Source organism: Pongo abelii, chromosome 4, assembly GCF_028885655.2.
Source record: "Pongo abelii isolate AG06213 chromosome 4, NHGRI_mPonAbe1-v2.0_pri, whole genome shotgun sequence".
NCBI lineage: Eukaryota > Metazoa > Chordata > Mammalia > Primates > Hominidae > Pongo > Pongo abelii.
In genome coordinates this window covers 179747053-179768261 of record NC_071989.2, presented here as the reverse complement: position 1 = coordinate 179768261, position 21209 = coordinate 179747053, and the positions used below count along the sequence as shown (strand labels likewise).

The following is a 21209-nucleotide window of genomic DNA, read 5'->3' as shown; positions in this document are numbered from 1 at the left end:
CCAGGTTCATTTCCTGAGTCAATTCAGAAAGGATTATTACTCCTATTATGCAGTGTTCCACAGTACCCTTTGGAGAAAATAACAAAGTTTAGCCTAAGTGGAGACAAGTGATTGGTTCTTAATGTATATAGCAGGTAATATTTACAAATAATTAAAGACTGAAACACCACATTTACTCAATAATAAAATGGAAATAAAATTTTAAAATATAAAGAAAAATCGCTATGTGTTCTATAAACAAAAGAATTTCAAACCTATTTTTTGAAAGATAAATTTGGGTACACAGAGCTAAATGGGAAAAAGCTCCTCCCTTATAAATGCATGATACTCAACAAAATGTTTCCAGCACTTATAGGACAAATAATAAACTAAGTTTCAAAATACAAGAATTTAGCTTAATACCTTTTATAAGACCAAGAATAAGAATAAGCAAAAAATGCTTTTAGCTCTATAATTTGCTTAAAGCCTATTGAGATAGAGGCACTCAATAAATAAATAATAAATAGCTTAGGCACTAATTCAAATTTCTTGTTCTAATATCAGATAGGATCACTTAGGCTCTTTTAACATTAATTGTGCATGTATATGAAATTGTTACATACCTATAATGATGGCATGTAAAGTACACAATGCAATGAGATAAATGCATGACTGTCTATACAATGTTTTTAATTTAATCAGCTTCCAATTTAATCTCAAATTTTCCATCATTAAAATTCAGACTTTATATGCACATTACTAACAAACTACCCTTGTGTGAAATCATACTGGAATTATGAAAATCATAAATGTGGCATCCAATTACATTGCAATCATTTTTAAAAACTGACACAGAAGATAGATACACTTTTCAAATCTTAATTTTATAGTTGGTCATCCCTTTTAACTATCACAGAATTCCATTATCACTGGATGTAATTAAATTCAAATTATCTCAGAACAAAAAAAAGTCCCACAATTTTTGCATTTTAATTATTTATGGCCTTTCAAGACAGTCTCAGTGTCTGAACTGAGCTCCAGATTTCCTACACACTGAAACATCCATCCCATGTGTACACCAGGTTAATGTTCCCCAAAGTGTGGTACCCTGACCAATTGCTAGAACCAGCTGATTGATGACCTACAAACTCAATTCTAATCTGAAAATAGTTTGTTACTGGTCCATGACAAAATAAAGAGCATGTAACAGATTATAAAACAGCTAAGTCACAAAGTACACTAGGTCAGCTGGCTTTTTTTTCATAGCAAGTCTTTCTCAATGAAGAAGGCACTATGTTCATTTACAGTCTTACATAAGCTCCTTATCTTGCTGAAGACCAGTAATTTGAATAGCACTGCCCTAAATGACAGTAGGATCTCCTGAGTATATCAGTAGAAAGGAGATACATAAGTATGTCTGGAGTGTGGCAGCAAGAGGGCCGTAATAATAGAAAAAAGAGAATGCACAAAAGTTCAGGCTGTTAAAGATGTGACAAACTTAAAACAATTTTTAGGACAAAATTCACAAAAGCTACTAATACCCAGAGGAACCATTCGATAATATTCTAGAAAACTAAAACACTAAAGCCAAAATTGACTTTCTCATGATGCAGGGTTAGGTCAAGCCATCTATATATATATATATATATATATATATATATATATAGAAAACACGTACTAACTATTCTGTGGTGATACTATTATACAATAAACTTTCAAGCTAAAACATGTTGTTTCTTTTGGTCTTCCAGAACTGGTAAAAGTACACTGAATCCCAACTTAAGTTGAGCTTACTGGCCACTAAAGAGGGAGCTTGAGAAATGTTAGCCAACAAGAATTTCATTCAATTTCAACCTTGATTTTATTTTAAAAGAACTGCATGGTCGCTTCTTGTCTACTCAAATAAATCTTGATGAACAATCTTAGTAAAAGACAAAAGGGGGATGCTACTGTGCTTGCCAAACTTACAAATGCAACTCTGAAGTGTGAAGCTCATACTTGTCCTGAATAAACTATCCTTCTGCTCTAGTATAAACTGATCTCCTCAGAGCTAAGAACACTTATTCCTGTGAAGTTCTAAATGATCAAATATTTGTTAACCAGGTTTTAACAACATGGATAAGACAGAAGCAGCATAACCTAGCATTTCATATTCTGAGGTTTCCAGCACTGCACTATATGATGAAGTTATATCTTACACAGGGGTTGAATTTTAAAGTTACTGCATAAAAGTAAAATCTCCGAAAGTCAAAATTGCCCATACTCAACCATGAACCAAAACTGAACCATCTATTAATCAAAACTGCCAATTTTTCCTCAAGAATACCAACAGATCATGGTTTTTTTTGTTTTTTTTTTTTTGAGACAGTGTCTTGCTCTGCTGCCCAGGCTGGAGTGCAGTGGCGCAATCTCAGCTCACTGCAAGCTCCGCCTACCGGGTTCACGCCATTCTCCTGCCTCAGCCTCCCAAGCAGCTGGGACTACAGGCGCCTGCCACCACACCCAGCTAATTTTTTGTGTTTTTAGTACAGACAGGGTTTCATCGTGTTAGCCAGGATGGTCTCGATCTCCTGACCTCATGATCCACCCGCCTCGGCCTCCCAAAGTGCTGGGATTGATTACAGGCATGAGCCACCACACCCAGCCCAGATCATGTTTCTTTAGCTGGACATCAGATAAAATAGTTCTCTTCTACTTGGGAATTACGTTTGTATGAAAAAATATATACATATATCTTCAAATATCTGAATCATACTGAGCAAGGCATGACAGTCATCCTAAGTAAGAGTAAACAGGAAACAAGAGCAGATTCAGGTTTCCCTAAATCAGCCCAGGACATGGAATCACTGGCATGATTTAGTTTAATGTTTTCTTGCCTTTGTTTATTTTGTTTTGTTTGTTTTAGTTTTTGGGTTTTTTTTGGCAGTCCATATATCTGAATTTATGTAAGTTAAATGTGCATATGCTATGACTTTATTTTAATCACTTAGGTTAAAAATATTGTTTTTAAAATAACCATTCTTTATTGATATATAATAGCTGTACCTATTTGATACCTATATACAATGTGTAATGATCAAATTGAAAACATTCTTGAGAAACTGATATAGTCATTGTGGTATAGTGTAAAAATTAAAAAATTAAAAAATTTATTGTAAGTTGGAGGCTTGTTAAATGCTAGCTGTATGCTTTAATCAGTCACCATGCAATCTTACAGAAATTATTTAACCCCTCTAAGCCTGTTTTCTTATTTACAAAATAAAATCTATTTCATTTTAGGTTGTGATGAACATTTAATTACATAATCTATGAAAAGCATTATATACATGTTTTATATATATACAGTACACAGACATGTGTCATAAATGTACACACATTTTGAAATTAGAAAACATGATTATTTACATTCTTCTGGTTTGGAAATTATGTAACAGCACGATCCTCATTTACTAACAATAAATGATAAAGGATCCAGAGGATAAATAATAAATCATAATTAACATGGTACTGGTAGTCACAAAACAAACTATATCGCTTTAAGAAGAGCAGTATTCTAAACCAAAAAAAGCAAGTAGTGATGTTCTAACAATGTAGCAATGACTTCTTACCTGGAGAAACTTCTTCACATCAGCAATAATTTCTCTGAAGACAAATTGGTCTTTCTGAACCTCAAACCACCCCAACTTAGTGATTTTAGCAATGACTTGAATAAGAGCTTGGATGACAAAGGGAGCCAGCTTGGGCTGTGATGCCACGTAATTCAGAATGTAGTTTCCTACAAAGAAAACACTCCATGGATCATTTGGACTTTTCAGAAACAACATAGTGTGAATCATATGAAGAAAGAGAGGTGGGGGTGGAGGAAGGGGAGGGAGAGCATTAGGACAAATACCTAATGCATGCAGGGCTTAAAACCTAGATGACGGGTTGATAGGTACAGCAAAACACCATGGCGCATGTATACCTATGCAATAAACCTCCACGTTCAGCACATGTATCCCAGAACTTAATGTAAAAAATAAAAGAATTTTGTGAACTTTAAACAAAAAAGTTGCAGTATTTGTTAAAAAAAAAAAAAAAAAAAAAAGAAAAAGAGGTGGCAATGACATGCTGTGACAAAAAGTTAATAGCTCTCCTCAAGATATATGTTTGTTTATATAGTTCTTTTATTAGGCTTGTTTTGAAAAAGCAAATTTGTTCCAATGCATTTGATATATTAGGGAAAAACTTGAATAGAACACTTTTGTTGAATACGTCACTTTTGTTTCTGCATGATTTTATCTACCAAAAAATGCTAGGTGAATGCAGAAAACTGAAACCAGGCTGATATGGTTTGGATTTGTGTCCCTGCCCAAGTCTCATGTCCCCAGTGTTGGAGGAGGGACCTATTGGGAGGTGACTGGATTATAGGGGCAGATTTCCATCTTGATGTTCTCATGATAGTAACTTTCACTAGATCTGGTTGTTTAAAGTGTGAAACACCTCCCCCTTCTCTCTTCCTCCTGCTCCAGCCATGTAAGCCATGCCAGCTTCCCCTTCACCTACTGCCATAATTGGAAGTTTCCTGAGGCCTCCCCAGCCATGCTACCTGTACAGCCTGTAGAACCATGAGCCAATTAAACCTCTTTTCTTTATAAATCACCCAGTCTCAGATATTTCTTTATAGCAGTGTGAGAACCGACTAATATACAGGCCAATTGAACAAAATGCATACACCTCAAACATCTACTATGTATTATCAACCCCAACCATCCTTATCTGGTATTATATCTTTCCATACTATTTCAGATCATCTTTCTTTCACCACTTTACAATAACTCACAAGCTGCAACCCTTCTGAGGCCCACTTCTATGAACAAACTTCAGGTCTTTCCCAAGGTAAAGTGTCATATTTATTGTACTATGTTTTTCTTAACCATTTAACATGTGTAAAACTCTACTAACCTTTGATTTGATTTGTATCTTTTTTTAAATATGTCACTGACAAGACTTTTAAATTTTATTTTCATAATCTAATTTCTCTCATAAGCCCTGTGCTTTTTATTATGTAGCATTGCATAGCACAGTCACTTTTAGGAACATGTCATGTTATAGCAAAAGTGACTATACACTGTCTTCTTGAAGTAGCATTAAAAACACAAATAAACCCCGTCTCTACAAAAAATTGTTAAAACATTAGCTGGGTATTGTGACATGCGCCTACAGTCCTACCTACTCGGGACACTGAGAATGACTGTGCCACTGCACTCCAGCCTGGGTGACAGAGTGAGATCCTGTCCCACAAAAAACAAACACAAATAGTACAATATGATAAAATAAATATATAAATTCAAGAAAGCATGAGTAGAATAGTAAAGTCAAGCTTGTAATAAAGTTAATACACCAAAACTGTTAAAAGTGGGTAGCAAATTCAGTTATGAGCTTTCTAGTTGACTAATGAAGTCAGATAACAAATACACCAAGAAGTCTCTCGGAAAACTACAAGAAGAATTTTTAAAAGAGAAAAAACTCCATTTCCACTTTGGCCTGAAAGGCCAGCATGCCATTTGGGAAAATAGTAAAGAAAAGGTAAATACCTCAATATTTAATTAAAAACAGCTTTGATGGAAACAACTCCCAAATCCAAGAATGCATGCAACAAGCATTCTTGATAATTGTAGTAAGATTCTTGACATTTAAAAAAGTTCTTGTAACTATTATACTTAAACCTTAATTTTTATTAATATTAAAATATTGTTATACAGTAAAAAAGATAAAATATATTTTGAAAAAAAGCATAATTTCCTTAGCATTAGGACAGATAACAGAGAAGTTTCTCCTACGAATCACAGTAATATGGTTCTAAGCTTTGTTGCATGTAATCTTTTATTTCAATAACAAAACTTAAGAAGATGACACTGCTTCCTGAATAGAAAAGAAAATCCAGTGTATTTACTTCAGTTACACTTTTATTTTTAGTATCTTGAAAACGTCCATCTTGCAGTGGGTGCAGGCAAACCATACGTGGGTAGCAGTAACCACCAGGAGGAGGGCAATCTCAAAATAATAATAAAACAAACAAATAGGAGACAACTCAAGTTTCACATTTAAAGCTAGACACCAACAAGGACATGTTCCCAGACTGCCGAAACAAAGGTACCTGGGGCTAATAAATTCATTATCTAAGGCAGGGAAAAAAAATCACTAGAATATGTTTCTGTTACTTTAGCTGAATGTTTTACACAAAATATTCTCATGTTATGCTTTTTACACGAACTATAAGATCGTTCCAATTTAGTAAGCACCAATAATTACAATCATTTAAAACATCAGCAATCTCCTCCTCAATGGTACAATTAATAGAGAAAAGCCATACTAAGAAGAAATGGAAATGTTTGGGAAGATACATGGGAGAACAAAAACCACAACAAACAGCTGTGGTTTTGTCTGGGAAAAACCCCAGACAAAAGTACAGTAGAAAGTTGGAAAGCTACACACTAGAGGTCCCTTGCGTGTCAAAAGCCTATATAACAGTAACAATAATATTTCATGTTTATGAACCACGTCAGAAATTGTGAAGTGCTTCCCATCAAATACTTGATGTGGCTCTCATTGCAATGTGAAGATACTGTTATTATGTATTACTATTATTCTGTCTTATAGGCCAAAAATATGAAGGTCAAAAAGGTAAAATGACTGGGACTCTGAATCAGGTTATTTTGGTTCATTCCGATTTTCTGTTTGTTTCCTGTTTCCAAATATTGGACAAACCATATATTTTAGTAATAATTCATAATTCAAAACTCTAAATCCGAACTTGTAGATAGTCTTTTAGAGTGTGCTATCTAAATATAAAAATAATATAAAAGAAAGGGGAAACATTCAATTTCTACCTGTTCCAAAAGCCAGTATGTCATTTGGGAAAGGAAAGAGACGATACACACCTCAAAATTTAACTAAAAATCCTTTGATGGAAACAACCCTAAATTCTAATAGTGAGAAGTATATGCTATAATCTATGTCTAGAGAGTTAGCTTATGAACTATTTGGAGAGAGAGTGTGAGAGAGAGAAAGAAAGAGCAAGCAAAAGAAAGCAAGAGAGAAAGAGAACATGGAACAAAAAGAAACTACAAAAAAAAAAAAGAAAAAAGACACATGAGGCTAGTTCAATATTCAAAAATTAACTAATGTAATCCATCACATCAATAAGCTAAAGAAAAATCAAATGATAACATAAATAGATGCAGAAAAAGTATTTGACAAAATTCAACATCTATTGATGGTAAAAACTCTCAGTAAACTAGGAACAGAGGACAACTTTCTCATCTACAAAAAACCTACAGCTAAAATCATATTTAATGGTGAGAAACTTGAAGCTTTCTCAGTAAGACTGGGAAAAAGGCAAGATGTCCCCTCTCACCACTGCTTTGCAACATAATACTGTAAGTCCTAGCAAATGCAATAAGAAAAAGAAATAGAATGCATATAGATTAGGAAAGAAGCAATAAAAGTGTCTTTGCTCACAGATGGCATGATATGCAGAAAATCTGAAAGAACTGACAAAAAAATTATGAACTAATAAATGATTACAGCAAGGTTACAGGATACAGGTTAATATACCGAAGTCAATCACTTTGCTTTACCAGCAACTGGAACTTGAAATAAAACACAAAATAACTTACAATAGTACCCTCAAAAATGAAATACTAATACTTAGATTTAAATCTAACAAAATATGTACAAGACCCATATGAGGAAAATTACAAAACTATAATAAAATAAACCAAAGAAGATCTAAATAAATGAATACATATTACATGTTCATAGACAGGAAACTCAACACTGTCAAGATATCAGTATTTTCCAACTTCATCTAAAGATTCAATGCAATCCCAATCAAAACCCCAGTAATTTATTTTGTGTATATCAATGAACTGATTCTAAAGGTTATACTGAGAGGAAAAGACCCAAAATAGCCAACACAATACCGAAGAAGAACAAAGTTGGAAGACTGACACTACCCCACTTCAAGGCATACCATAAAGCTACAGTAATCAAGACAGTTTGGTATCAGCAAAAGAAATGACACATCAACAGCTATAGTTTGAATGTCTGTCCCCTCCCATACTCATGCTGAAACTTAACTGCCACTGTAACATCTTAAGAGGCAGGATCTTTAAGAGATGATTACACCAAGAGTGCTTTGCCCATATGAATGGTTTAATGTCATTATTTCAGGAGTAGGTTCCTTTAAAAGACGATTTCAGCCCCCTTTTGTCACTCTCTTTTGCCTTCTCTTTGCCCTCCCACCATGGGATAACGCACCAAGATGGCCCTCACCAGATGCCAGCCCCTTGATCTTGAACTTTCCACCCTCCAGAACTGTAAGAAATACATTTCTTTCTTGATAAATTACCCAGTCTCAGGTATTCTGTGGCAGCAGCACAAAACCAACTAAGATGCCAATCAACAGAACAGAATAAAAAAACCCAGAAATAGACCCATATAAATATAGTCAATTGATCTCTGACAAAGGAGCAAAGGGAGTAACAAAATATGTTATGAGTCTTTTAAATATGAAAAAAGTCTTTTCAGCAAATAGTACTGGAACAACTGGACATCCACATGGAAAAAAGGATTCTTGACATAGATATGCCCATTACAAAAATTAACTTAAAATGGTTCACAGACCTAAGTGTAAAACATAAAGCTATAAAACTCCTAGAAGATAAAATAAGAGAAAATCTAAGTGACCTTGGTTCAGTGATGACTTTTTAGATGCAACACCAAAGGCATGATCCACGAAAGAAAGAATGAATAAGGTAAACTTTGTCATGAAAATGAAAAATTTCTGCTCTGCAAAAGACAATGTCAAGAGAATAAAAAGATAAGCCACAGATCGGGAGAAAATATTTGCACAAGACATATCAAAGGAACAGCTTTCCAACTACACAAAGAACTCTTAAAACTCAAAAATAAGAACACAACCTGACTAAAAAAATGGGCTGATGACCTTAACAGACACCTTTTCAAAGAAGATAACAGTTCACCCTTGAACAACATGAGTTTGAACTGTACAGAACCACCTATGCGTGGATTTTTTTTCAATAAATATATTGGAAAAATTTTTGGAGACTTATGACAATTTTTAAAAACTCAGACATAGCCGGGGATGGTGGCTCACGCCTATAATCCCAGCACTTTGGGAGGCTGAGGCAGGCGGATCGCTTGAGCTCAGGAGTTCAAGACCAGCCTGAGCAATATGGTGAAACCCCATCTCTACAAAAAAAACACAAAAACTTAGCCAGGCATGGTAGTCACATCTGTAGTTTCAACTACTTGGGAGGCTGAGGCGGGAGGATCACTTGAGCCCGGGAGGCGGAGGGAGGAGTGAACCAAGATCACAGCACTGCACTCCAGCCTCAGTGACAAAGTGAGACTCTGTCTCCAAAAAAAAAAAAAAAAAAAGCACCTCAAACGAATGGTGTAGTGTTGAAATATTTTTAAAAAATAAGAAGGTATAAATGTAGACACTACTCTATTTTATCACTTACTATCATAAAATATACACAAACCTATTATAAAAAGTTAAAATTTATCAAAACTTACACACACACTTAGACTGTACATAGTTCCAACCACAGTCAAGGTTTATGTAGTCAGGTTTATGATCAGGACTGCCCTTATCTACAAAGCTGCTAATCTCCTAGCCTTGAAGGGAAAAAAATAAATACCAGCTGCCAGTCTTCTGGCTGTACAACAAGGCCTAGAAGAGAATCTTTTTCTGGATTGGTTTCATAGATGCTTTGTCCCTGAAGTTACTAAGTACCCTGCTGGTAAGGGAGCACCTTTTAAAGCTCTTTTCATGTTGGACAATGTCCCTGGCCACTCAGAACCCCATGAGTTCAATGAGGACATTAAAGTGGTCTATGTGCCCCTAAACACATCTCTAATTTAGCCTCTGAATTGGGGGTCATAAGGACCTTTATTTAAAGCTCATGACACACGGTACTGTATAAAAAGGATTGTCAACACTATGGAAGAGAACCCCCACAGAGAGAACATTCATGAAAGTCTGGAAGGATTTTACCACTGAGGATGCCATTGTTGTTACAGAAAAAGCCATGAAAGCCATCAAGCCTGAAGCAATAAATTCCTGCTGGAGGAAGCTCTGTCCAGATGTTGTGCATGACTTCACAGGATATACAACAGAGCCAATCAAGGAAATCATGAAAGAGACTGTGGATATGGCAAAAAAAAAAAAAAAAAAAAAAAAAGGGTGGAGAGTGAAGGGTTTCAAGATACGGATCTTGGAGAAATTCAAGATCTAATAAACCTAATAGGTAGTTTTCATATGAAACATTTTTTAAAAATCAAATATATGTTCCAATGGGCACTACTGTTTACAAGCAATATTAAAGAGGACAAAACAATACTTACTTAATAGGGACAAATATACCACAAGGCACAGGATCAGTGCAATAAATTCACAAAACTATATTACAGCTAGTTAATCAGTTTAAGAATTGTTCCCAAGTCAGTCACATTTTTGGCCCTCAGAAGTGCATTCCTACAGATTTCAACTACTCTGAATTTTTAGCTACAAAGAGGTTAAGAATGATTACAAGAGGCTTTCCAAGAGTTACAAAATCTTTGTAGACCAGAGTCAACTATCATCACTGCAAGTCTGCTCTCACCAACAGCTCTTGCATTTTTCAGGAAGAAATCTCCAGGAAAAGAGTCACACACCAGTGTAGTCACTATCTCCTATGCCAAACCTAGGGAACTGAAATGGACGATATTACCCCAAAATGAGAATTCTGAGGTTTATCTTTAAAGGCTTATTCCAATCTCAAAGATAAGTCAGAGAAGATTATCTTCTACTGAAATAAATCTTGGCTAAATATAGAAAACTTCTGTACTTTACTGCTGTTCTTCGAGTAAAAGTCATAGACATGAGTCTTAACCTACTGTATACTATAGCTAAAGTCAGCTGAAAATCTGAAATTAAAAGTATGCTAAAATTCCTGAATCTTTTGGAAGTCTGCTACTAAAAAGCCTTTAAGGATTTACTAATGTCAACTCGAAGTAAAGGCAACAAAAGGTCTAAGCCTGTCAGACATTACTCATTTGAAAAAAAAGATCAAAGTTTCCTACAAATTGCTAAGTAGGGAGAAACCTACACCTACTAGGGAATCTAACAAAACAAACACCAGAATTTCCAGAAGACGATTTCATGGAGATGAGTGCTTCTGAACCAGTGCCACATGATGAGGGAGAAGATGTAGTAGAAACAGCAGTGCCAGAAAAAAAAAAAATTAACATTAGACAATCTGGCAGAAATGTTTCCATTATTCCAGACTTCTTTTAGGACATGGACCTTTCTATGATACAGGGCACTGAATTTAAAGTGAACACAGAAGGATTGGTACTTTATAGAAACATTTTTAAAGAAATGAAAAAGCAAAAAAGTCAGACAGAAATTACAGTGTATTTCCATAAAGTTATACCTAGTGCTCCTCCTGCCTTTCCTGCCTCCTCTGCCTCTGCCGCCCCGAGACCGCAAGACCAACCTCTCCTCTTTCTCTTTCTCAGCCTACTCAATGTGAAAATGATGAGGATAAAGATCTTTATGATGATCCACTTCCATTAATGAATAGTAAATACATTTTATCTTTCTTTTAATTTTCCAAATAATATTCTTTTCTCTAGCTTACTTTATTCACAGAATATAGTATATAACACATATAACATACAAAATATGGATTAATCAGCCTGTTTTTATGTTATTGGTAAGGCTTCCAGTCAACAGTAGACTAGGAGCAGTTAAGTTTTGGGGGAGTCAAAAGTTGTAAGTGACTTTTTGACTGCGCAGGGGGTCAATGCCCCTAATATCCGCATTGTTGAAGGGTCAACTGTACAGAGGTCAAATAAGCACATAAAAAGGTGCCGTATATCATATGTTCTCAGGGAAATACAAATTAAAACAAGAAGATACCACTACACATCTATCAAAATAGGCAAAATCCAGAAAATGCCAAATGCTGGCAAGGATGTGGTGCAACAGGAACTCTCACTCATAGCTGGTGGGAATGCAAAGTGGTACAGCCACCTTGGAAGACAGTGTGGTGGTTTCTTATAAAATTGAACATACTCTTGTAACATACAATCCAGCAATTGTGCTCCAAGGTATTTATCCAAGGGAGCTGAAAATGTTTGGGGACACAAAAACCCACATATGTATGTTGATAGCAGCTTTATTCATAATTGTCAAAACTTGGAAGCAACCAAGATGCCCTTCAGCAAGTGAATGGATAAACTGCGGTATACCCAGACAACAAAGAATTATTCAGTGCTAAAAAGACATGAGGTATCAAGCCATGAAAAAAACATGGAGGAAACTTAAATGCATATTACTAAGTGAAAGAAGCCAATCTGAAAAGCCTACATGTATGATTGATACCTCAGGCTGTATGATTCCAACTATATCATATTCTGGAAAAGGCAAAGCTATGGAGACAGTAAAAAGATCAGGGTTGGGGGAGGGTGGGATGAATAGGCAGAGAACAGCGAATTTTTAGTGCAGTAAAACTATTCTGTATAATACTATATTGGTGGATACATGTCATTGTATTAACACATTTGTCAAAATCCATAGAAATACAACACCAAGAGTGAACCCTAATGTAAATTACAGACTTTGGTTAATGATGATGTGTCAATGTAGGTTCATCAATTGTAACAAATGTACTACTTTGGTGCAGGATGTTGATAGTTGGTAAGCTGTGCATGTGTGGCAGAAGGGAGTATATGGAAATCCTCTGTACTTTGTGCTCAATTTTGCTGTGAACCCAAAACTGCTCTAAAAAAATTAAGTCTATTTAAAAGATGTGTATTGAAAAGTATAATAAACAAAATCACAAGTTTTATGACTTAGCTTTATACTACTTGAACCCTTATTTTTAAAACTGTAAACTCTTTTCCTTTGCTTTCTTAAGTACACAAGTCCAACAGTGGATAAATCCTTCTCAAGGCTTTCTGCAGTACCTAAGACTCAGAGTGCTTATAAAAATAACAGTCAATACAGAGGAAAACAAGGTATCATTGTGAGATTTTGACCAGTCAAATTTAAACTTAAAGATCCATCACATGCAATACATTTTAACTTTTCTGATAAATATAAATTATGTTAACCTTGAGGCTGAAGAACAGAAATGAGTCAACAATCTATTTCTAATATGAATAAAGATGACCAAAAAAATCCCATACCTCAATTATTACAATTTTGTCCATATGAAATGCAAGCTACTTTCATACACACAAAACCTTAAAATACATTAACTCTGAAAAACATACTGCTACTTTATAGAATCATTTTTCAAGTTCCAAGACTGTTTATCCATATATAAATTATCTTCCTAATAAGAACCTGCTTTTATTTTACATATACCCCAAATGATTTTGACATAGCATACTGAAAAATACTAGAGCACTGAATTCTGTCCTGTCATTCAGTTGCATACCAAGTTAAGATAATGACTAAAAGCCTGGACTCTAAACAGGTAGAGCAGCTTTGAATCATAACTCTACTACTTTCTAGTTGTGTGATCTTGGGCACGTGACAGAGCCTGTCTGCAAATCTAATTTCCTCATTTGTGAAATGAGGATAACTCAAAAATCTTATTTGGTGGATAAAATGAGATAGTACAAATCTTAACAAACAGTACACAAAATGCTAGTTATTGTTTATCATTAAATAAATGCTTTTTTGGCCGGGCATGATGGTTCACGTCTGTAATCCTGGCACTTTGGGAGGCCAAGGTGGGCGGATCATGAGGTCAAAAGACCATCCTGGCCAACATGGTGAAACCCTGTCTCTACTAAAAATACAAAAATTAGCTGGGTGTGGTAGCACGCACCTGTAGTCCCAGCTACTTGGGAGGCTGAGGCAGGAGAACTGCTTGAACCCAGGAGGCGTAGGTTGCAGTGAGCTGAGATCGCGCCACTGCACTCCAGCCTGGTGACAGAGTGAGACTCTGTCTCAAAAAAAGAAAAAAAAATGCTTTTTTGATTAGACATTGCTTTATGTAACACATCACTGTTCATCACAGATGAGTAAATGAGACTTGATACTCACATTTTAAAAAATGACAAACACAAAAAATTTGCAATCCTAGTAACAGTTTAGTATATTTAAAAGAAAAAGATTTTTAAAGCGCAGTTGGTTAAAAAGCATAATAAGCCACTTACTGATGTCCATCCTCTGCTCAACAGGTAAAGGACTGACTCGGCTGACAAGTTTTGAAAGACATGTTGCTGCAAGGAGCTGAGCATAGGATGTCTGTAAAGAATAATTTATTATTATCATAAATGAAATTAAAATAAAGCATTGTGATAGAGATGTTCTTCTAAGCAATAACAGAAATTCTTCCGGTTTTCCAAACTAGCAAATTTACAATAGATAAAATATGTCAATTTGAGATACATATATACAGAAAAGGATACACATACACAGGCATACAGTCTCTTATAAGAAATCATTAGTTGAGGGAGATGTAGACAGCCATCTCAAATAACAATAAGCAAACGGGAGAAATAAAGCAAGTTCAAATAAAATACAGTACTCTTACCATGGTCTACAGCCCTACACCATCTGGCCTCTGATTATCTCTTCAAATTCATCTGATTCCATTCTTGACTTTGCTCTGACCATGATAGCCTTTAGGTTCCTTTCCAAATCTTCCCCACCCTGACCTCCGTGTTCCTTGAAACCCATGTCTGACTATATTCTCTCTGGCCCCCAATTATCTTAATACTATACTCAAACTCTCTAAACGCATGCTCACCCTTGCAAATTTGGTTCATGTATTCACTCCACCTCCTAGAAATTCTCGCAAAGATACTCCCTCTTTTTTTCTCTAGACCAGAGGCTGGCAAACTATGGCCCTTGACCAAATCCTTCCTGTTTTTACATGGGTTGTCAACTAAGAATGTTTTTTGCAATTTTAAACAGCTTTTCAGCTGTTCAAAAAAATCAAAACAATAACAATATTTTGCGACAGAAAAATATATGAAATCCGTATTTTGGTGTCCATAAAGTTTATTAAAACACAGCCATGCTCATTCATTTACACACTGCCTATGGCTGCTTTCATGCCACGATGGCAGAATTGAATAATTAAAACAGAGACCACATGTGGCGCTCAGTGCTTCCTACTGCTGCTCAAGAGTATCATAAACCACAGTGAGGTAGGTACAACTCTACAGTGCCTAGAGAGCCATGGGTGTTGTCATGATGTGACACATTCCTTTTATTATTACCAGCACATGTCTATCATATCAAAATAAGAAAAGATAAAAGTGGACTTCAAATATCTAATTTTTAAGGCACAATGGAGTATGGACTATTCTTTTATTGATTACACAGCAAAACAATATGCTTTTTATGTAATGGTACTATGGTTGTCCTAAAAGAATACAATATACACTGACAATATCAGACCAAGCAATATCCCCAATATTCCCATCACAATATTCCCAACTCGGGAAATCAAAAGTCAGAAAAAATAGAAAATTGTATATCTCATCATAGTAGACTGTCTTTACAAATATAAAAAATGAGACTGCAACCAAAGTTTCCAAGTGGCTCATTTGTTAGCCAATCACACAGCCATTTACCAATGATGAGTTAATTAAATCAACATTGTTTTATTACAGCAGCCAAAGTTATGTGTGCAGAGAAAATAAGATTACTAGTTTCTGGTGGGAGCAAATTCTCAAAAAGTTGAAGACATTGGAACAGCATCAAAAGTCAATTTAAAAACAAGACAAATGATTTGGAAAGGTTCTCCTTCAGTCTTGATGAGTGGACAGATGTTTCTTATAATGCTCATACTGTTAATGTTACCAATACTTACTATCTGTTTATTCTAGAAGTCAATGCTGAATGTGAAGCAACTAAAGAATTGGCCTCTATGAAGACTGTGGGAGAACTACAGGACAGAATATTTTCAAAGAAGTTGAGGACACATTAATTCAATATAAACTGAAGTAGAATCTGCTATGATATGTCACACTAGTGGTAAAAACATATGGAGCGGAAAAGGGCTTAGCTGAACAAATTTACAAACCTTGTGAAAAATATAAGATGTTTAAAGTCTATGGTTATTCACCATATTATTCATCAGCAGATACTGTGTGGTAAATACATGAATCTATTGTAAGTTAATAAATCAGTAGTGTTAACAGAGGACTTCATTCACTTTTGTGAACTTTAACTCTGTTAATTTCTGTAAGATAAAGAAGCAGTATTTGAATATTCTGTGTTGGAAACAATATCCTTACTTGTCTCCTCACACAATAGTTTAATAGCTTATCAGTGATAAATTTTTACTGCTATTTTTTTAGCTCAGGGATAAGGCTAAAATTTTTCTGAGTGAGACAACCACGTCACTATTGTTCAACACTAAATGGCTTTGGAACTTACTTTTTGCTGCAAAATTGATAATGTTCCTCAATAAATTCAACCTAAAATTACAAAATTGCCTAAAACGTGCTTAGTACCTATATGCAGAACTTATACTGCAGTAAAGCCATTTTGATAACATCATTTGAACTGTAAGTAATGTCAGGCAGCCCTATATACTTCCCACATTGTCAAAAGTTAAAACAAGTAGTGAGCTCTCTATTCAGAGATATATTTTCTGAGCTTCAACTACAGCTCCAGCTTCAGATCTTGATGCAAATGTAAAGGAAATTTCCATATTATAAAATCCATTTAACTGTGCAATTAAGAGCTCCCACTTAATCTTCAATTGAAAGTGGTCAATCTGTGTATAATGACATGCTAAAAAGCAAATATCAAGATTTAACAGAATTTTTTAAATGCCTTGTAAATGATGAATGTGCTTAATTATAATCATATGCTCATGGACTGATATTAGTATTTGGCAGTACCTATCTATGTGAAAAGATACTTTCAAATATAAAATATGCAAAATCTCATTATAGATCAGCATTAACATATGAACATCTGCAATCAATGTTGATGATAGAAAACAACTCTGAACTCCAATTATTAATAGAAAAATGTTATCTGCCCAAAAACAGTTCTATTCTCTTCATTAACAGACCTATATTATTAAAAAGTCTGTATTGATTATTATATTTTGAATCTCATCAATAAAACTTTGTAGAAATCTGTTTTTTCTCTTTCTATAGATGTTCTTACAAAATATCTTCCATTTTGCCTCCTGGCCCACAAAGTCTACAATATTTGCTATCTGACCCTTCATAGAAAAAGTCTGACAACTCTGCTCTAGACCACACAGTCTCTTACTGCAATCATTTCATAGCTTTTTATGTATCTGCCTCTCCAACTAAACAAAGAGCTACTTTAATTCATGTACATAAATCAAGTAAACAGTACAGCGTCTGATTTGACATTTGAATATTTTACTAAATGAATATGAATGTCTAGACTATGAATATCTAGATGGGAGGCAGGCAAGAGGTAATCAGCATGCTTTCGAATCATCCTTTCATGTTTCTGAGGTAATTACAATCTGCCTCCCCTATCTAGATTTTTTTAAGTTGTTAGTCAACTTCCTAAAAATGTAATTTTGCCCACTAATATGAGACATAAAAAGAGACCAGCAGTAATCAAGAAACTATCTCAATTCATTCCTATTTCATTTCCTGGCTCTTCCCTAAGTTTGCTTTCCAGGTTTTCCAATTCTTTTCCTGATTAACCCCTTTGACAGTGGAACTATAGTTTCACAAAAACAAAAAAACCATGTGGCAATATCTATCAGTTACCATTGCTAACACACGAGTTCATTAACAATGACATACATCTACTGATCTTTCATGGTTAATCATTGTTACCAAATACTTACTGTTCCTTGTTCTAATAAAAGTTGACACTTGCTGAGACATTCTGGACTGTCAATAAGTTCCAAGAGTGCTTTCTCAGCCTCTATTCTTTGTGTAAGATCAGTCCCTATGTAGAGATGAGTACACAACACTTCCAACTCAGCCAAACTCTTCAAAGAAAAAAAAATTAGCATTTTACTTCAATGAAGAAAATGAGGTAAATATTTAATCACAAAAAACAAGGGATACAAATATCACATGTGTATTCATTAATTCAACACATGTTTATTGAAATACAACTACTTACTAGGGGATACAGTTGCAAACAAAACAGGCCCATCTCCTACTCCCCAAATTATTTACTTACAAATTGATAGTTCTGCAATGGAAAAGTACAAGAAAGGGAGAACTTGTCTACAACAAGGATTTGGAAAGGTACGCCTCAAGAAATAATATTTATGCTAAGACCTACAATGGTGAATCAGATTTTAAAAAGACTAGAAGGCAGTCCAGGCAAAGAAAGAACATTTACCAGGGTCCTTCAGTAGAATGGAATTTAGTCATCTCAAAGCATTAAAGGTTAGTGCGGCTGATAAACACAGCAAGGAGATACCAGATGAGGTTAGGGAGATGGATGGGGGAAATGATCATGCACAAGTCGCAGGTAACCAAATTTATATTCTTTCTCAAATTTTAAGAATTTAAGGCCGGGCATGGTGACTCATGCCTATAATCCCAGCGCTGTCAGAGGCCAAGGCGGAAGGATGGCTTGAGCCCAGGGGTTCAAGACCACCACAGGCAACATGGCAAAATCCCCTCTACAAATACAACAAAAGTAGCTGGGTATAGTAGGGTACACCTGTAGTCCCAGCTATTAGAGGGCTGAAGTGGGAGAATCGCTTGAGCCCTGGAGGTTGAGACTGCAGTGAGCCTTGATACTATAATTGTACTTCAGCGGGTGACAGAGCAAGACCCTGTCTCAAAAATATATATATATTATTTTTATTATATGTTGATTTCGGGCTTCTGAACCAACAACTCAAACTGCTGCAGGATTTTCAGGAACTTTGACTTGATCCCATGGTATTTCTAGCAATGTAATAACCAGTTATGTTAAAGTCTCCATTTTATAAGCATAAAGACTAAAGCATTCTGTTTATAATCCTATCTTGATGACATAAATCTAATCTCATGACGATCTGGGACACATGGAAACCATCTAAAAAAGGAATTAAAAAATGAGTTCAGCACTCCTCTCCAGCTTAAAAATTTTTTTTGTTAAAGAGGTCTTCTGAAAACAAATTACCTCACTTTAAACTTGAATTAGAGAATCAGTGTCTGAAAGAAAAAATATTGGCACAGATTTCAATGTCAGGTAGGCATATGAAAATAATAGGATATTCCTTTAAAAAAAAATGCCATCTTTTTGTCCTTTCTAGCCTGAATTTTATGTGGCAACCTTATAGCTACACTAGCCCACACATTCCCTCACGTGCATATACCTTCTCATAAAAGGAATACACAAGTAACACCAAAATGAGACCTACTCTAGCTCCCATTATTTCTTTTACTTCTCTCCTCCTCTCTCCTTCTTAGCACTTTTACAGCATTTTCCATTTCCCTAACTACATCAAAGCCCAGCATCCCAGACTTGCAAATTTCCTGCTAGAGTAAACACAGAAGTCCAAAAATAAGATTTCAAATAGGCTGATTAAGATAAAGAACCTCAAATGAACCACATTTTAAACATTTCCCCCACCTAGATTAGCCCAACAAACCCAGATTACTACTACATACTATTCACAACAGGAAAATGCATACAATATTTATGGTTCATGAATACATAAAAATTATATTGTTTTATCCAGGTAAGAAATACAAAAATAGGGGGCCAAGATGGCCAACTAGAAGCAGTGGTGATCGGAGGCTCCCACTGAGAAGAATCAAAACAGCATGCAAATCCTGCACTGATAACCAAGGTATCCAGGTTCTGTCATCAGGACTGACTAGGCAGTTGGGGTAACCCACAGGGAGAGGGAAGAGCAAGGTGGTGCGCTGGCCTACCTGAGAGCCACACAGGGCAGGGGAGCCCCTACTCCCAGCCAAAGGAAGCGGTCAGTGCCCCTCGAGGACAGAGATCCCAGAGAAAGGAACAGGCACCTGTCTCTGCTGTTCTCCAGCCTCCTCAGGTGATATCTCCAGGTGCAGGAGCGACCCATATTAACAAGGCCTGAAGTGAACTCCCAGCAAACCGCAGCAGCCCCACAGAAGAGGGACCTGAGTATTTAAAGAAAAACTAACAGAAAGCAACAACAGCAGCATCAACAAAAAGAGTCCCCACAAAAACCTCATCCAAGGGTGAGCAGCCTCAAAGATCGAAACTAGACAAACTCATGAAGATAAGAAAGAATCAATGAAAGAATGCTGAAAACCCAAAAGGCCAGAGTGCCTCTTCTCCAAATGATCGCAACACCTCTCCAGGAAGGGCACAGAATTGGACGGAGGATGAGTTGGACAAACTGACAGAAGTAGGCTTCAGAAGGTGGGTAATAACAAACTTCACTGAGGTAAAGAAGCATGTTCTAACCCAATGAAAAGAAGCTAATAACCATAATAAAAGGTTACAGGAGCTGCTAACTAGAATAACCAGTTGAGAGAGGAACATAAATAACCTGATGGAGCGGAAAAACACAGCACGAGAACTTTGTGAGCATACACAAGTATCAATAGCCAAATCAATTCAGCAGTAGAAAGAGTATCAGAGCTTGAAGACTATCTTGCTGAAATAAGGCAGGAGAGAAAAAAGAATGAGAAGAAATGAACAAACCTCTGAGAATTATGGGACTATGTAAAAAGACCAAACCTATGACTGACTGAAGCACCTGAAAGAGACAAAGAGAGTGGAATCAAGTTGGAAAACACACTTCAGGCATCCAGGAAAACTTCCCCAACCTAGCAAGACAGGCCAACATTCAAATTCAGGAAATACAGAGAACCCCAGTGAGACAATCAACCCCAAGACACATAATCATTAGATCCTCCAAGGTCAAAATGAAGGAAAAAATATAAAGGGCAGCAGGAGGGAAAGGCCAGGTCACCTACAAAGTGAAGCCCATCAGACTAACAGCAGATCTCTCTGCAGAAACCCTACAAGCCAGAAGAGAGTGGGGGCCAATATTCAACATTCTTAAAGACAAGAATTTTCAATCCAGAATGTCATATCTGGCCAAACTAAGCTTCGTAAGAGAAGGAGAAATAAAATCCTTTTCAGACAAGCAAATGCTGAGGGAATTTGTCACCACCAGGCCTGCCTTCCAAGAGCTCATGAAGGAAGCACTAAATATGGAAAGGAAAAACTGGTACCAGCCACTGCAAAA

General features: G+C 35.8%; 1 protein-coding gene across 13 annotated transcripts in view; it reads right to left on the bottom strand.

Moving 5' to 3' along the window:
- Window positions 1-21209, bottom strand: part of RANBP17 (RAN binding protein 17) — a 434785-nt gene that overhangs the window by 400570 nt on the left and 13006 nt on the right. For 7 of the 13 annotated variants that reach the window (XM_002816186.5, XM_054556220.2, XM_054556221.2 and 4 more), the window contains exons 2-5: window positions 17856-18002; window positions 14209-14299; window positions 3588-3754; window positions 2-67 (exon numbers count right to left, since the gene is read on the bottom strand). The exons of 3 other annotated variants lie outside the window; for them this stretch is intronic. In XM_002816186.5, the coding sequence (XP_002816232.2) occupies window positions 2-67; window positions 3588-3754; window positions 14209-14299; window positions 17856-18002 (471 nt within the window). Of the gene's footprint in view, window position 1; window positions 68-3587; window positions 3755-14208; window positions 14300-17855; window positions 18003-21209 lie in introns of those variants that run through there. 3 more of the 13 variants (XM_054556222.2, XM_063724388.1, XM_054556226.2) reach the window with 2 other exon arrangements.